At 38.0% G+C, this 17,390-nt stretch overlaps 3 protein-coding genes across 13 annotated transcripts in view; 1 reads left to right on the forward strand and 2 right to left on the reverse strand.

Moving 5' to 3' along the window:
• Positions 1-2,961, forward strand: part of fndc7rs1 (fibronectin type III domain containing 7, related sequence 1) — a 71,085-nt gene extending 68,124 nt beyond the window's left edge. Inside the window, exons 64-67 of the mRNA XM_087241276.1 lie at positions 425-715; positions 835-1,065; positions 1,170-1,210; positions 2,691-2,961. Coding sequence (XP_087097402.1) covers positions 425-715; positions 835-1,065; positions 1,170-1,192 — 545 coding nt within the window. The 3' untranslated portion in view covers positions 1,193-1,210; positions 2,691-2,961. The remainder of the gene's footprint in view (positions 1-424; positions 716-834; positions 1,066-1,169; positions 1,211-2,690) is intronic.
• An 893-nt stretch (positions 2,962-3,854) lies between these two features.
• prpf38b (pre-mRNA processing factor 38B) lies at positions 3,855-14,044 on the reverse strand. 10 transcript variants are annotated; one of them, NM_001441856.1, is given in 7 exon segments: positions 3,855-5,064; positions 6,967-7,220; positions 7,957-8,075; positions 8,653-8,713; positions 11,521-11,672; positions 11,805-11,873; positions 13,615-14,044. In NM_001441856.1, coding segments are annotated over 2 exon segments (981 nt in total). In that variant the 5' UTR covers positions 7,188-7,220; positions 7,957-8,075; positions 8,653-8,713; positions 11,521-11,672; positions 11,805-11,873; positions 13,615-14,044; the 3' UTR covers positions 3,855-4,304.
• Positions 14,045-14,873: 829 nt separating this feature from the next.
• Positions 14,874-17,390, reverse strand: part of eeig2a (EEIG family member 2a) — a 28,089-nt gene continuing 25,572 nt past the window's right edge. The window contains exons 10-12 of one of the 2 annotated variants that reach the window (XR_015477943.1): positions 16,596-16,659; positions 15,999-16,369; positions 14,874-15,804 (exon numbers count right to left, since the gene is read on the reverse strand). Coding sequence is in view for 1 of the 2 variants with exons in the window: in NM_001423874.2 (NP_001410803.2) it covers positions 16,327-16,369; positions 16,596-16,659 (107 nt within the window). In the remaining variant the exon portion in view is untranslated. 2 annotated transcript variants of the gene reach the window in all.

Genomic DNA, 17,390 nt, shown 5'->3' on the forward strand with positions numbered 1-17,390 from the left:
AAACCAAAGTAGAGCAAAGTAAAGGTTCTAGCAACTTCTCTTGAGTCACAATTAGGCTAGCGGCTGCTTACAATGACATTGCATTTTAGACTGGATGCAACATGAAAAATAACCTTTATAAGCTGATCAAACTTGTGCTTACACCAGGAGTGCTCAACCCTGTTCCTGGAGATCTACCATCCTGCAGAGTTCAGCTCCAACCCTGATCAAACACACCTGAACCAATTAATTAGGACCTGAACATCACTTGATAATTGCAGGCAGGTGTGTTTGATATGGGTTAAAACTGAAATGGTTGAAAAGGTGGATCTAAAACAATAGGGTTGAGCATCCCTGGCTTAGCCCAAATGTAAAAATCTTCCACTCTGCAAATCCAACATATTTCAGATGTTTTAATTCTTTAAATACACCTTTCCCCCTACAGCTCCTTGTCCTCCAGCTCAATTAAGGGTTGCCCCTCGTACAGTAGTGAATGGCACTCAGATCTTGAGGGCATCCTGGTCAACTGTGAACTGCTCTAAGTCTGAATACCTCCTGGCTCTCAAAGGCTGCATTCACGGCAACCACAATGCACAATCTGACCTTACCTCCTACTGGACAAGTCACACATTCTTTGAGATCCCTCTTCCCTGTGGCTCCTCGTACAGCGCGACCATCAAGGCGAGAAACTTTGCAGCCACGAGCGATGCCTCTGCTGCTGTCAATGGAACAACAGGTGCATAACATCAGCACAATTGCACTACCTTCCTATACGCTTAAATGGGAATTAAAATGCTCTCAAGTAAAAAAAAATGTACACATGTAACTTAATTGATGTTCCTTTGTTTTCTTCAGTACCTTGTCCACCTTCAAATGTTACATTCACTGCATCATCAGCACAAGTGGCATGGGCGGAGTCTGTATTTGCTACAAACTACACCGTTTATGTGGTCGCTTCTTCTAATAGGACAACACTCTGCATGACCTCACAGCTTCTCTGCTCGGTCAGTAACTTCAGCAGTGGGAACCTTGTTGTAACTGCCAGGAACGCTGCTGGGGAAAGTGAAGACTCTGTGCCTGTTTTAAGTAAGTAGCTTTTAGCGAATGGAACGCTATATACAATCAAATAATTGAAAATGGCTGCTTTGGTGACAATCTTGTAAATTTTGACGTTGTCCATCCTTTGATAGTTTCAGCCAGTAGCAGAAGATGAGACCTAGCACAGAGAAAGGTGAGATGATGCTCAAGCAGAAATAAACAAGTTCATGTAACATGCAAGAAAGATCAATTAATCTACATTTGGGCTGTGCGATTAATCAAAATCGGTTCTCGATTTGAGCACAATTGATTGATGAGTGTCTTCCTAAAAAGTCAACTGAAAGGATTGCCAGTGACACTTACGGCGTACTCTCACTATGCTATCCAAACCGTGCCAAGGCCCATTTCCCGGATCGTTTAAGAAGTGTGAGTGCTCTGAATCGGGCTCAGGCACGGTTCACTTGGCCAGCCCTGGCCCGATTGGAAGAGGTTTGCCAGAGCGTGGTTCACTTGGGCTTTGACGCGGTACGCTTGTGTGCGAGTGCAAAACATGCCTGAGCCCGAAACTGAAAGCGAGACGTGACTTTTAAGGGACTGTTAGAAATGGATTTATTAATCATTGTTACCGTTCAACGAATGCAAACTGTCGTAGATTATTAAAGATACAAACCCCTCACTGCACGACAGATGCACCTTCAGCAAACCTCCTAATTCCTGCAACACAAGGACTCTTTGATTGTTTATGAGCGTCAAAAGTGGCTGATCTGTTCAGCAAAATATTTGACTGCGTGTCACTGCATATCAAATGACTTAAACGATATAACCAAAGAAATCTCCACTGTGCTGAGCGAAAGCGCTTACTGAACAGCACATCATCGATGATGTAAGCGTGCCCAGGCCCGAATGTAATATAGGGTAATATAGGTGCGGGCCATCAGGGGAGACGGAAGGGGCGAGAAGCGTGCTTTAACCCGGTTCAAGGCAACTGCACATAGTGTGAGTACGCCCTCAGTCTAGTAGCAAGCAGCAGCAAAGTACAAATTTAAGACCAGGGACCAAGACCAAGTCGGGGCACTCACTCTGGTCCCCCAGGCTCTGCGATTGGTTGGGGGAAATTCCAAATTGAACCAAAACAAGCTATTACAATTGGCTTAAGATTGACGATCAAATTTTGGGACATTGCAACCTGCAGAACCTGGGAAATTTAAAAAAGAAATAATAAAATAAAAAATACAATTTTAGAGTTGTTTCAGCCATGTTAGTTTGCTGAGTGTTCTGCATTTTTATAAGTATTATTTTTTGTTTGTATAATAAGCTACACTATCTCCCTAATTTGAGTTCAACTTGTTCACAGAAAGGCAAGGCCATTTTATTTGTGCTCAGTTTGCTCCAGAGAAAAATGTTTCATTTCTGAATATTTAAAAGTAAATTTAAATATCTTTTCAGTTCCCTTTTTAACTAAATTTTTAACTAAATTCCCTTTTAAAAAATTACATCGCAAATCTAATCAAATTTGCAATATCCGTCAAAAGAAAAAAAAAATCACAATTAAGATATTTTCTGCACATTGCACAGCCCCAATCCACATTTTATAGGTTTTATATTGAAACATACATATTTACTTAAACGCCATTAAAAGTCATATAGTAATGACGCTATTCTCTCCACACCAGGCCTGCCCAACATCTCCTGAGTGGACTCTTCATCCCGACCAAGCCTTTGCATTTTCCTAAGAATTTGTACTGTTCTGTGTTGCTTCACTTCTTTGGGTCAAGGTTATTCTTCACAATATCTATGGGTGGAATAGATTGACTGGGTACATATATATTGCTTTTAAAATGTAGTTCCAAAATCTGTTATATTTGTGATAAATTATGAACTCATGGTCTTATAAATTATGACATGTAAAGCTCATGTGGAATAAATTAATGCTACATAAAAATCTCTGCTTTTCAATAAAATGGATCTTTTTATGAGGAACTTACCAAGACACAACCGACCTATTCAAAGCCGAAAGAAGAGGTGCCTTCCAAAACAATGGACACATGTACAACTCAGTTGAGAGTACAACTAATTACATTACCTTATGGGAATAGTTGGTCACTACTTTTCTCAATTGCATGGTAATAGGAACTTCTTTGATCTCTTTATTAGGGATAGTACTGGCTTGCAAAAATAAAGTTGAAATAATACAGCAGAAGCATGTCTTAACTGAACCACTGAAAATCTTATGAGTCTATGTTAGTGGAGATTGCTCGAGATATATCCAGCTGCCGACTCGCAGACCCACACACATTTCAGCACACAATCCAGGGAGGGGCGAACCATATATAATGATGACAGATCAGGAGCATTATTGCCACCTAGTGTATTTCACAAATATGGCGATCGAAACCGTCTGAACAGTTTGGAGTTTCACAGTTCAGTCATTGTTGTAACATGAATATATAGTGTTATACATTTATTAAACGAAAAAAGATTTGCATTACAAATAAAGATGCATTATAGCCTTTACATTAACTTGCTATTATTTCCTTCATTAAAATGAATGCACTGTATAAATTAAACTTGTTCAATTTAGATCGTTGATATATCTCTGAAAAATGTTTCAGCAAGGCCAGCAAACCTGTATCTGCTATACTGACTCAATCTGTCATTATTTATCTGACAATCTGATGACTGATAGATAACTGTCGTCTAGTATATTGAATGACGATCAGAAACAACGCTCCCCATTCGCCTGATCATGTGTGCTGGATTGTATGTGCTGAAATGCAAGTTGGTTTGTAGTTGGATATTATTGCTTTGCTTAATCACAAAACTATACAACTGAGCAATTCTATTCCATACAATTTTATTAGAAAATGAGATGCAACAGAGCAATGAATCAAACAGCACAATGTCAGCATAGCTTTCAGCTCCCTGTGCCACAAACTCAACTCAGTGGACACTCTGTTGAAATTTAAAACATTCTCTGAGCTCTATGTACACAGCCATTTGTGGAAATCCTGAAAACAAATCTGGGAGAAAAGGGAAATAATAAAAATATTTTAAAATGTCATCTTGAGTCCTGACATTTGTAAATGGGGAACTGAGAGAAAATTACATTTTTAATATCTACACAAGTGGTGGATAACAGTGCAGAAAAAAAAGCCAGGCTTTTGCCTTTTAACAAGGGGATTAAAAGGAAAGAACACAAAGTAATAAGAGAGGGATCGGAATAAAGTTGCAGAAGGAATCTGAGAGAGAGAGAGAGAGAGAGAGAGAGGGGAGAAGACAAACTTGGATCAGGGAGAATCTGCTCGAACACTGTTTGTTCGTTCTCCAGATTCAGAACTGGGGCGCTCTTGTCTTGCATGTATTCGTTCATTGCTGGATTCCCGACGGTGCGATCGCTCTTTGCTGCGACTGCGCTTGTGTTGGCGATCCTTACTATGGCTGCGTTCCCGCTTCCTGTTCTTCTCTTCCCCGGCTTCCTGCCTGCTCCTGCTGCCAGAGCGGGAGCGTTTCTTGCTAGATCTCTCAGCTTTGTGTTTGCGGTCTCTGCTTCTGCTTCTCGAGCGTTTACTTCTCTTTTCTTCCCTGTGTTTTTTCTCCTCCTTATCATCCTTGTGCCTCCGCTCCTCTCCCTCTCCTTTACTCCTCTTGTCTTTTGACCTCTCTCGATCTTTATGGTGCTCCCTGTCTTTCTTGCGACTACGCTCTCTCTCACTCTCTGCCTCTCTGTCTTTATCTCGGTCTTTTCTCTCCGTTCTTTTGTCTCGGCTGGTGCTGCGACTCCGGCGTCGTTCCCTGCTTCTGCTCCGCCGGCGTTCTGTGTTTCGGTCTGGAGTTCTGGAACGTCGTCTATCTCTGTCTCTCTCCCTGTCTCTCTCTCGGTCCCTGTCTCTATCTCTGTCCCGGTCCTTTCCTTCCCGTTCCTTGCGCTGACGGTCTCGTTCTCTCTCCAGTTCATGATCAAAGCTAGCACCATGCCTTTCTCTGTGATGGCTGCGACTCCGGGAACGATTCTGGGATTTCCTGGGACTTGGACTTCTCCTAGGTGTCCTGAAGGCACACACACACAAAATCAAAAACCATTGAACAGCAGATCCATACATGAAGCAAGAATGGAAGAAACTGACATGTCAACTGCAAAACACATCCCGACCACAGTCAGTACTAAAGCTGCATGATTACTCGAAAAAAAGATTCAACTCCCCACACAATTTTAATTCAGCTTTTCTATGATTCAGCCAATCATATTTTCAGGGTCAGGAGAGAAGCATGAAGACGATCGCACAAGTCTTTGCAGCAACAGACAGCAACTGGCATCCAAATGGCGTTGATAGTGTCACACACTGTATTTATAACGGTATAATTCACCCAAAAATTTACATTTTTGTTTTTATGTAATGATGTATTCACGACCGCAAAATCACACGTGACCTGACGCACTGTTTGTTTACTACTGAGATGACCTGCGATGAATGAGGTCTACATTAGTGAAAAGAACCTGCATAGGCTGTGAATAACAGCTAATAAAATTGCAAATAACGTTCAGTTTGTTTCACATAGTACTCGTTTGGGAGTCACGTGCAAAGTATGATTTCCCTGTACGTGTTTTTTTCCTCAAAGTGACGGCAGCTAAGAGCCGCACTCAGAACTGAAAGTGAAACCGGCGCGCACATCCTTTAAATAATCATATCACATTTAAGAGTTACGATTATGACAAGCATTCGATTTGTTTTTTTCTTTTTGTAGCAAACAGAGTTTTATAGGTGAGAATAAATGTTTAACAGTGTCAGTATAACTACTCTAGCCTATATAATGTCAAATAAAATACAAGAGGGAATCTGATGACAAATGTCTAATTTTACCAGTGACAAAATGGTCCAATAATGTCCAAAATGACAACTGACAAGCATGTCTCAAACATGATTCAACTTCAGAATTATGAATAGTTCTGATGCATCAATTTATTGTGCATTAACAAACAGAACATAATTAAAAAGTCCATTCAAGTCCACTAAGTCTACATAAACTTTAGCATTTTAACCAACAGTAGACCTACACGCAGGCCTAATATTATTGTTGTTTTACCATACATTTAAAAAATAATAGCCATATATAATAATACTCAAATAATACTCATATTAACCTTTCTTAGCATCTACAGAATCGTGAGAAAAATCATGATCTTGATTTTAGGCACAAAAAAAAAAAAAAAAAAAAAAAGAAGCGATTATGATTTTAGCCAGAATTGTGCAGCTCTAAGGAGTAAACCACACAAGTTCCCAAAAACAGATCAGTTAGATTTCAGCGCACTGCAGCTGCCGTACATTAACCAGCAATAACCAACAAAGAAATTAATTGGACTCAATAAGTACCATTAAATAAACTAATTCCTAAAATTACTGATATTATTAACAAACATACAATGTTGAGAAACATTTATCATTTGACAAAGCTCAAATTGAAGTGTGTTAATTCCATTAATTTTTGTTTTATTATTCCAAGTACTGTCAAGTGTACTTAAGTTTCATTTTGTCAGTTCATCACTGAACAGGTTTGAATCACATTTAGTGCCAGCAAAAAGCACAAGCAAACCATGAAGCAACACAGGTTGGCTCATATAGAGGCTAGTTAAAAACAGTCTATAATATTTTGCGTTGTTTTTTTCCTGGAAAAACATAAAGGGAGACTTTTGACCAAAAGTAAAATACACTTTATTCCCTTTATTATAACCAATAGTATATATAACCATATATTAAAAAAAGATATACATTTTCATCACTGGCTTACTGAAATAATCTTGAGTAATTTAAAAAGGAATTTAACAAAACTTGCATCCTTACATTAATAAACACCACAAATACTGGTCGTTGATCTGGTTAGCCAATTAATCTCATTCCACCCACCCACCCACACACCCACACAAACACACCCACACACACACAACCAATGTACCTGGAACGGCGCCTATCTCCATGCCTGCCTGTATCAGCTGCTGGTGCTGCTGTGGCCTCTTCCTCCTCCTCTTCCTGCTCATCTTTTTGTGGGGGTTTACGCGGTCGGCTCTTCATGTGCTGATCAATTGCCTTCTGCACAGGTACAGGTATTCTTGGAAACAATGTTGAGAACCACTCCAGCTTGGTCAGAAAGGAGCGAAGCATCTCTCCAACTGTCATAACACACCCTCCTCCAGCTTTCACGTCCAGCTCCTGGTCACAAGAGGAGGAAAACCATTAACACCATAAACATCACAAAAACAACACTTACACATGCTCTTATTACACAGCATCGCCGATGTAGTACATGTTAATTTAACTCTAAAGATTATTACTTCCTAAACACACAACACAAACTGTTTTGGATAATATGCTTCATTTGTGATGACCAAATACTGAGTCTTCACCTCTGCTCTCACCTGACTTAATATTCAGTATTTAATGGTGCATCAAGTAATTGTATTGCTCGTTTTACTGTCACATTTGACTTTATAATAACAAATAATCAACATTAAAAAAAACAAAAACAAAAAAAAAACACAATGTCATTATATAAATTCCATATTCACTAGTATCTAATCCTGGACATGTTATAAATAGACAGCATTTTCTGGGCAGCTGATCTAAAACAATATTCATGCATGTAATTTTAAACAAAGATATTTCATAGGACCTTCATTGCACCTTTACGTCAAAACACATAGAACTGAGAGGAAATAGTTACATTTCTTATGGTCTACCCCCCCTCTAATCCCCATAATAATAATAATAATAATAATAATAATAATAATAATAATAATAAAAATGCTAATAATAATATCATTAAGAGATCAAGTACTGCTTTTTTTCTAAATCATTTGATTCCACAACATCTTTTCTTACTATGCACCAACTTAAAATAGGTGTGATGCAAAGCAGGTAGAAGGTCAGCTGACATATATTGCTGTACCGGTGCGTGTGAAGGGGTGGAGTGGGTGGGTGAGCGAGCTTGTCTAACTGCACTCACGAACGTCAGCCAAGAGTGTGGAGCGCACCCTATATCCAATCCACCCGCATCACAAGGGCCATCTGGGAGAGAGAACAGGGCAGTCAGCCAGACACACACACAACCACCATCACGCCTGGCAGCAATGTCTGCTCAAATGTGATTTAGATCTCCTTTTCTAGGCCATTTCTAAAATATACAATACTACAAACTCCTTCACAGTTGACAGTGAGTGTATATACTTGTTAATATTCAGGTAGCAAACAGTAATGGAGATCTAATATTTACAATTAAATATAAATCACTAAAAATTAAACTGCCATATAGAGATTTATCTGCACTAAAAGAACATTGTAGTTAAATGTGAATTTGGTAATTGCATGCAGAGGAAGCTCAAAGGACAATTCACTGAGCTGATCTCAGAATGGACATGGCAAACCTGTTTGTGTAAGAAATGAGTCATCTGATGTCTCGGGTAAACCTGGCACCACAAATACAGTTGCAGCTGTGACTTCTCAAGATGAACATTAAGCCAAATGAGGCCAAAGGTTGAAGGACAGCAATGTGCATCACAATCAGCATTCAGCCTGGATATATCTGGTTATAACTGTGTACATTTGAAATAAGAGAGAGGTGAAGGCATTACCCGTGGCGACATACCTCCTCGTCGTCAAGGAACTCATCATACCAGTCAACCAAGTCAGGAGGAGGTTGAGTATACCTGGAAAACACAAATTATAAAATAAATGTGTATTCATTTAGCTGTGCTCTGTTCAAAACAAACTACAGTCCTAAAATTAGGGCTTGGTGATTAATTGAAATCAACATTCAGAACCTATAATAGATTTAATTTTTCCAGGGCGATTTCTTTGGTTACTTTCCCTACCGCGCGTGGAGTCACGCGACCCCGCTCCGTTTAGATTGATTTAGGGGCCGATCACACCGAACTCTCTTTTCCATTCCAAAAACGTGAGGCACTTTTTACAACACTACGCAATGACTGAATCCGCTGCGTATTGTGCGAGAGCATTGCTGTTGATAATGTTGTAATTGTAATATTTATCAATATTGTGATTTTGAAGATTTGTAAAGTTATTCAGCTCTGGATAACTTAAAACAGCGACCACTCAATCTCTCCTTTATTTTTAAAAGTCTATGTAGTCTTGACAACCCAAAGACTGCTGTCGGCTCCACAGAAACTGCACCTCTGCTTTAATTTGATTGGAGAATGAAAGGCATAACATGCTTTTTCTCCTCAGAGTTTACTTTTTCCAACTGTGAGCGCACAACAGGCAAATAAGCAGCTCTCGTGGCAATAAGTGAATTGTTTAAAAAAGGCGCCTCTCAAAGCAAAAAGCGTGTTTGTTGTGATCAGCCCCTTAAAATTCTATGGTCCGGTGCAACCTTCACAGGGTCGCATATCCGCAAACCTCTAAAAAAAAAAATGTAACTACACGTAACGATGACGCATCGCATAAGTTCTGTGATTGGTTAGTTTGGTGGCGTTGACGAGTGTGTGCAGTTGTGATGGCTATGGGAAAGAAGCGAGCCAGTTGAAGCAAGTTCAAGTGTCGAGTCCCATGGAAGGGCTCAATATAGAAACTTTTGTTTAGTGTCTGCCTCATGATTAAAGTTATTGCAGGTCCGTCAGATGCTGCCCTTAATTGAGCTAGTTTTAGTTACTTGTACATAAAGGTACTGTCCAGAAAAAAAAACACCTGCAAAGAAACTTTGCACAGAGGAACATAAAAACCACCTCCTGACTAGTGATTAGGAAGTGTTATTGCAGAGCAACACAAACAGCATGCAGAAGTATAAATGCACAACTACGCGCAAGGCACGCGCTGTGGGTCACAGCGATCACTTGATGCAGATGTATAAATCAGCCTTTAAAGCAGCTGTTTAACCACGGTCCTAGAGGACCAGTGCCCTAACTTGCTTCAACACACCTGCCAGGAAGTTTCTAGTATATCTAGAAAGAGCTCAATTGCCTGGTTCAGGTGTGTTTGATTAGGGTTGGAGCTAAACTCTCCAGGACACCAGGGGCCTCATGCATCAACGCTGCGTACACACAAAAACTTTGCGTACTCCAGGTTTCACGCTCAGAATCGCTCACGTTTGGATTTACTAATGATGAAATGAACGTGGGAATGTGCGCAGCTTCACGGCAGCTTTCTGGCTGGCGTACGCACATTTTTTGTGCGTGCCTGTTTTATTTCCATTGGCGACTCCTAGAGGCAGTTGTGTTAAATTGCTCTCTACAAAGTGTCTATGCCATGCAATGGCACCTGTATGAGACGGGTTCATCTAGCAGGTATATAAGGTTTCCATACCATACAGTTGACCAGCCAAACATTAAAGCGCAATTTGCAGCGGTCGCCTGTTTTCCCAATGTAATCTGAGCTATCTACTGAACGCACATTGCTATAAAGACACCATCTGAAGATGAATTTGCATGCGTGAATCAGAAACATTTCCATTCAATAAATGTGAAAATAAAATATGATGCACAAACTTATTTATGATTCCTACTTGTCTTTCTCGTGATAAATAGTTGGCAAAATCTGATATGTAGCGGGAGAAAAAAGAAGAAAGAGTTCATCAGACGCTAGATTCGAACTAAGTTGTTGCGCTCAGTTTCACGTTCATTCAGATGTACAAAAGAATATGAGTGGGATTCGGTGTACGCAGTGTTTCATACATTTGAATTTTTTTCTGCGTACGCACATTCACAGCTTTGTGCGTACGCAATGTTTTAGTATGATTTCCACACAAGTCTTAGTACATGAGGCCCCAGCCCTCCAGGAACGAGTTTGGACACCTCCGCTTTAAAGGCTTTGCAGCTACATCTGATCTTCGGTCAAGTAGGATGAGAGACCGATTCTTGAGCCTTACTTTGAACTACACTGACAATGATTAGAAGCTGCGCCAGAGATGCCTTGACACGACATATTTTCTATTATATTAAAATTATAATTTACATTAAAATGTTTTCAGAAGACGCACCGTTTAAAATATTATTTACAGAACATACAATACTTAAGAGATATTGCTGTTTTTTACTTTTAATATGAAAAACATTAAAAAAATATTTAAACTTTTTTTATAAGAAAAAATTTAAGGCAACTAGTTTTCATTTCAGTTGTTCAAGGTTAATGTGCAATTAATAATCAGATTGTAGATAGTGTGTTTCCTTCAATATTTTATTATCAAGTAATGCACACTTCATTCCAAAAAAATCTCACTTGTAATATGTGACCATATTTACTGTACAAAACTTGTCAGTGAACTATGAGGGCAAAAAATAACTTAAATAAATAAAATAATCTTTTATTAATCAATCGATTTTAAATGTTCAATTAATCAAGATTTTGATTTAAGGCCAAATCACCCAGCCCTATTTGAATTAAACATTTCTGTGCTAACTGCCTATTAATTTTATAAATTCAAAGTTATAATTATATTATGCAAATTAGGTTGCCCATATCAACCTCCAAAGCAAAGGCAAGATGACATCCAAAAACTTACCTGATGTACATGAAGCCCAATGCCCTGATATAGGGTGAATCGGAGTGAGTGATAAGACCCATCACTTGTTTCCGTGTCAGCTTTAGTGTGAACAGTTTATACAGCAGACAAAATGCAGTGGACACGATTCCACCTGTCCCGACTCCTCGAACCTGCAGGACAAACATCATGAGACTTAAAGCTTGACAGATGTTGTGCACAAATTAATCTCTCCCTGAATTTAATCAGTAACAAAGAGGACGGGAGGATAAAGTTGAGGTCTCGAGGCACGTACTTCTACTTACCCCTCCGCACATTCCCGTCTGCCCAGCTGTCTTCCTGCTGCCTTTTTCCCATGGCTCCACATGGTTGACCTGAGGAAACACAACAGATCACAGTCTAACATCAAGTTCTGTAAATCATCCATGCACTAAAGAGTTTAAACAGCAACCCAACCTCAATGTTGTTTCCAAATGAATACAACAAACACTTTAACAAAAACCCTAAAATGAATATATCTATAAATTGTAAAGAAATAGTCAACCCAAAACTAAAGACAGTTTTAACTAAGAAAAATGTAATGTTCGGAAAAAAAAACAAAAAACCAGTACGAAGTTGACTAGAGGGTGAGTAAAATTAATTTCAATTACTTTCATCTGTGGGTGAACCTAAATTCTAAAACATTGCAATAAGAATAAATGAAAAAGGCTTTAGAAACTTTTTCAATTAACTGTTCCCCCCCCCCCACAACAATAATAAAAAGATGGTGACGTTACAGACCAGTAGCCACAGGGGGATCAGGTGGTTCAAAGACCCACCTCTCAATGACAAAGGTCTAGAAAATGTCCTGTACAAAAGCTTATTTGTGCTATTTTGACTGCTATGCTATTACAGTGTAAATAACCCTTCGAAAAATGCTTTAGGGCTAAGTGGAATCCTCCGTTGGCTTTCGCTTCGGTGACTTTAGCCAATCAGTTTTGGCCAATGCTAACAATAGTCCAACATCTCCAAGAAAACATACAATCTGACTAAAGTGACGTCATCTTTCGCTACTGTATTGTTTTCAAATAGAGAAGACACTTTACAAGTAACTTTTATTGTAAATCTTCAACCTTATTCTTAAAACTAAAAATGACCAATAAAAGGTGTTAAAGACCAAAAGTGGCCAATTTTAAAATAGATTTGAATGCTATTTTGGCTAAAACTGTCCAAAAGTGTGCTTATGATGACCATCCGACAAGCTAATTCAGAACAGTGCTTAAAATGTCAACAATATGTAGTTGTTAAATTACATAATTCAATAAAAAATGAGTCGTATGACTGCAAAAAGGTCCGCTTTTTGAGGTAAAAAAGCAGCATTAACTAATGTTAAGTAACTTAATTTCGACAGTAGACACAAATGCCGTCCATAGCAAGACTGACGAATGTTTATAATCGTTCAACGATGCACAAACACGAAACTAGTAACAGATATGGAACATTTCCGCGCTATTTTTCTTCAGCTGAACAATAAAAACATTGACAGCCAATCAAAACCCGCCAGTTTGAGCTTTCAGCGGAAGATCACACACACGCGCAATGATTATAAAAGAAATGTTCTCGTCGGTTGGGTGGCATCTTATAAAGTTATCATTATAGTTTCTATGAGAACAACGGGCTTTAATAGTGGAAAACGATTTGGGAGATAAGTTATTTAATTTACCCGCTCGCACGAACAGTCACCAGCTAACTGAATGATTTTCCATTAACGTTACAATTAAAGTAAGTGGTGAATGAAGTGGTCACTGTGTCTAAACTTCATTTAACTACATCACACAATTAGGCATAATAACGTTAACGTTAGTTAGAAACACTGGGATAATAATGACAGAATTTTCATTTTAGGTAATCAAACCCTTTAATATATAAAACAGCGCTATTTTGAAAAAGTTAGCATAAGCAAGTTAGCATCCATGACCTAACACGGTATCCTTCAATGTAACGTTACGCAAGTACAACCAAAAAGGAGTGATTTTTATAAAGACCTACTGAATGAGTTACTACCAAAAAGACAAAATCAACACAAAAAGGAAAACCACAGGCTTCACACGTATCGGCCCGGGGTAATTTTGCCACCTTGAAGTAAATCTCGTCCACCACCTCGTGGTACGTCTTGAGCTCGTACAGCTGGACCTTGAAGTAGGGTGAAGAAAGCACGTTTGTCAGAATCATAGGGTTGAGGTTCATAGTCTTCTCGTTGCCCCATAATGGCAAATTATTGCCGTGTTTCCCGCCGGTCGGTTTGCTCACGGCCTGCTGCTGTTGTTGCTGCTGACTACCCGCCATGGCAGTTCCTTCACAATGCCATTAAATGAGAAAACGGACAAAAATAGTCGTTAACCTTAACGAATATCGCGAAGGAACGCGTCCGACGAGGTGCGCGAGAAGCGGACCGACGTCTCTTAATTCATTCAAGTGTGTTTTCAGGTCGTTTTGTTTCTTATTCTCTGGGTTGGAGGCAGACGCACGCAAAGCGCTCTGTTACACCGAATTGTGGGGACAAGATGGCGCACGGAAGAGGGGAGGCGGAAAGGGACGCGATGATTGGGGTTGCCAGTTATATCACCTGCTTATTCCCAAGAAGTGAAATATTTCAAATTTGACAAACCACATGTAATTTCCTGATTTAGTTAAATTGTTTGTATAACATCATGAAATCGCAACAAACAGTTCTGTTATCGGTTTTCTGAAATATTACACCTTATAACGCCACTGCCGGGTATGAAGTCTTAAAAAGGACCTGGCAACACTACTCTTTGATGTAGTTTGTGCTTGTCTGCAGATGTCTTGTAAAACCCGTCCGATAAATGTTGATAAATAAATTATACACATTTTTTTGTCAATTAAGGTTACGACTTGTGTACAGTATTTTTATTGCTTCATAATGTGGCATGTTTGCTAAATTAGACGTATTTAATCTTGTCAATGTCACTGATAATTCTCATGCAATGGATTTCTTGAATAAAAAATTAAATAAAACTTCTTTAATAAAAAATAACATTAAAATAAGATTTTTGTAAGATTGTATATGATTTTGCGTCATTGATTTATATGATTAATTTTTCAGAAATAATATTAGAACTATAAGATGATGATGATAATTTCTTAATTTAATGTTTATTTTTGTCTTTTAGAAATAATTACAATTTCTATTTATCTACTAATATTTATAATGCCTTTTCTTCAAACATTTCCACAGACATCTGCTGTTGCTAATATGTAAACAATAAAAATATAAAATGTGCTTCAAAGTTAATCAGCAAACATTTAAACAACCATAAACTTTCCAGCAAATCAGCAATTTGGCAACAAATCAAAACTACAGAGACAAAAAATTGTATTTATAAGTTTTATATAAAAAAGTTACTCTCTAATGCACTTTTCAGATGCTATACAATTGACTGCTGGTGCATTGTTCCTGCTGAAACGACTAACAATTATAACTTCTTTAGTTTTTGTTTATTGACAATTGTCACTTGACAAACATAAATTAAATTCACAACTTCCTTATATACAACAATCTTCAGATATAACAGCCCTGTAATCTACAATAAGAATTATTAGCCTTTAAAATGGCATGTTTGTTACTGGAAAACTAGAACTCAAACTATAAAATCCAACATATACAATCTCCTTTAAACAAACCAAATACTGTATTTAAATGAATCCGGAATCTTGACTCAGGCCTTGTGTATATCTCTTAACCATACAGGAATGCCTGTAAAATGAATGTGCATCAGGTTATTTAAACAAAGTCATTTGGTTTCAAATGTCTTGAAATATCTACCATTTACAGCATCATCAATCCACATACAATTTATGGATGATTACATAAGACAGTGCTAAACAATTATATAAGTAACTCACTAGTCAACTATGTTGATCGAATAGCCTCTTTAAGAGTTCAGAAAATCTTAGCTGTCTTCTATTAACCATACATATACAAGTATCTTATAAATGAACACATTTGTAACAAGACCTTACAAAAATACTTCTATCAGAAATATGATTTCAAGTTGTCCACTTGAAGTAACCATTTTACATTAAACAAGTATACTTGCTTTTTCAAATTAGCAGCATCTGTTAAAAGCAACACTGGACAGATGAAAGTCCAAGTCAACAAGAAAACATAAAGAGGAAAACGTCTTTTCAGTTCTGCCAGCATTAAAATGATTGTTCACCCCCAGATTTATTTGAATTTACTCACCCTCAAGTGGTTTCAAACATTTTATTTGTAAAAGAAGATATTGTGAAGAATGTTGGAAACTGGAAGCCAATATATAAAAGGATACCACAATGTAAATTAGTTTTGTTTTTTAAACTTTAAAAATCATTGACGAATAAAGTGTATTCACTTAACTTTTGTCAGATAAAAAAAAAGAAAAAAGAAATACCATGGAAGTCAATGGGTTGCCAGTTTCCAACATTCTTCGAAAAATCTTCTTTTTTGTTCAAAATACAGGTTTGGAACTAGTAGACGGTAAATAAATGATGACAGAATCTATTTTGTGTGTGAACGATCCCTTTAAATCTCTTTCCGAGAACTATAAACATATATTTTTGGTAAAAAGCTTCCAATCCAAGCATTTTCTGTAACTGTTAGGTACAGAAAAAAAGCTTCTGTCTGTTTCCAGAGATGACCAGTAGGGGGAGCAGGAATCCCACAATCCCTAGAGCCCACGCATGTGTCAGTAGCCCAGTATAGAAGTGCTGCTTGGGACGGAAGATGACTGCCGTCCCCTCTTTTGACACAAGATATTACATCACCTTCCCCCATGGACGCTCAGTCTAGCGTTTTATAACCACCTGTTCAAAAGCTCCAGCACCAACCCTGAGTGACAGAAAGTGAGAGATGGATAGGATTGCGTTACATTATAGAATTACATTACAGCAGTGTGCAATTTGATGATATTTCCAGAGCTCATGTAACATTATACCTCTCAATAATTGGCTTATCATAATGCAAAACACAATGAGCAAACACAAGGACATCTTGAGCAGGGGATGCCAGTTGATGTGTTGACCTTGCGGCAGGGATGTTACATAATCAATCTCACCTGCTGTGCTGAGAGCCCAGTGCAGTGCTGCCTCCTGGCCCAACAAACAGGCGCAGACCCTCCTCTGAAACACACACAAACACACATTTTGACTTCAGTCAGTGGAAAGGCTAACAAAAAAGATCAGACAAAAATAATAATAATAATAATGCGCCATATTTAGTGATGCCATTTTTTGCTCCCACTTTAAATTAGGTGAACTTAACTGATAGAATGTGAACAATACTTATTGTGTTAATACATGTTTTTACATTGTACTTATGATTGATTAAATACCTGCATGAAATTACATCTGTAATTTTGACCATGCCTTAAACCTTAACCCATCCTTAAACCTACCCATACATCAAACCTGTCCTGAACCCTACCCATCTGCCACCACAAGTGTTCTGCAATTATGAACACAGTAAGTACATTGTATTTAATTGTTGATGCAAGTAGTAGTCAAGGCCATCTAATACAGTATAAAGCGAGACCCATATTAGCAATGCCACGGCGAATGCGAACAATTACAAAATTTGGTTTTGACTAGCAGAAATAAAACGATAAATTTTGTTAAATTTTTACATGCATATCTACAGTAATATTTTACATTTTATTGCCTTATATGGTTTCAATTCATTGTTATGGAAGTTACATTTGCAGTAAAAACTCAAAACATTAATTAAATAGTTTTTAAATATTTCCCAAATGATGTTTAACAAAGCAGGGACATTTTCACAGTAAGTCTGATATTGTTTGTTCTTCTTGAGAAAGCCTTATTTGTTTTATTTCGACTAGAATAAAAAGCAGTTT

The sequence above is a fragment of the Danio rerio genome, chromosome 2 (genome assembly GCF_052040795.2).
Source record: "Danio rerio strain M-AB ecotype USA chromosome 2, GRCz13ab, whole genome shotgun sequence".
Taxonomy (NCBI): Eukaryota; Metazoa; Chordata; class Actinopteri; order Cypriniformes; family Danionidae; genus Danio; species Danio rerio.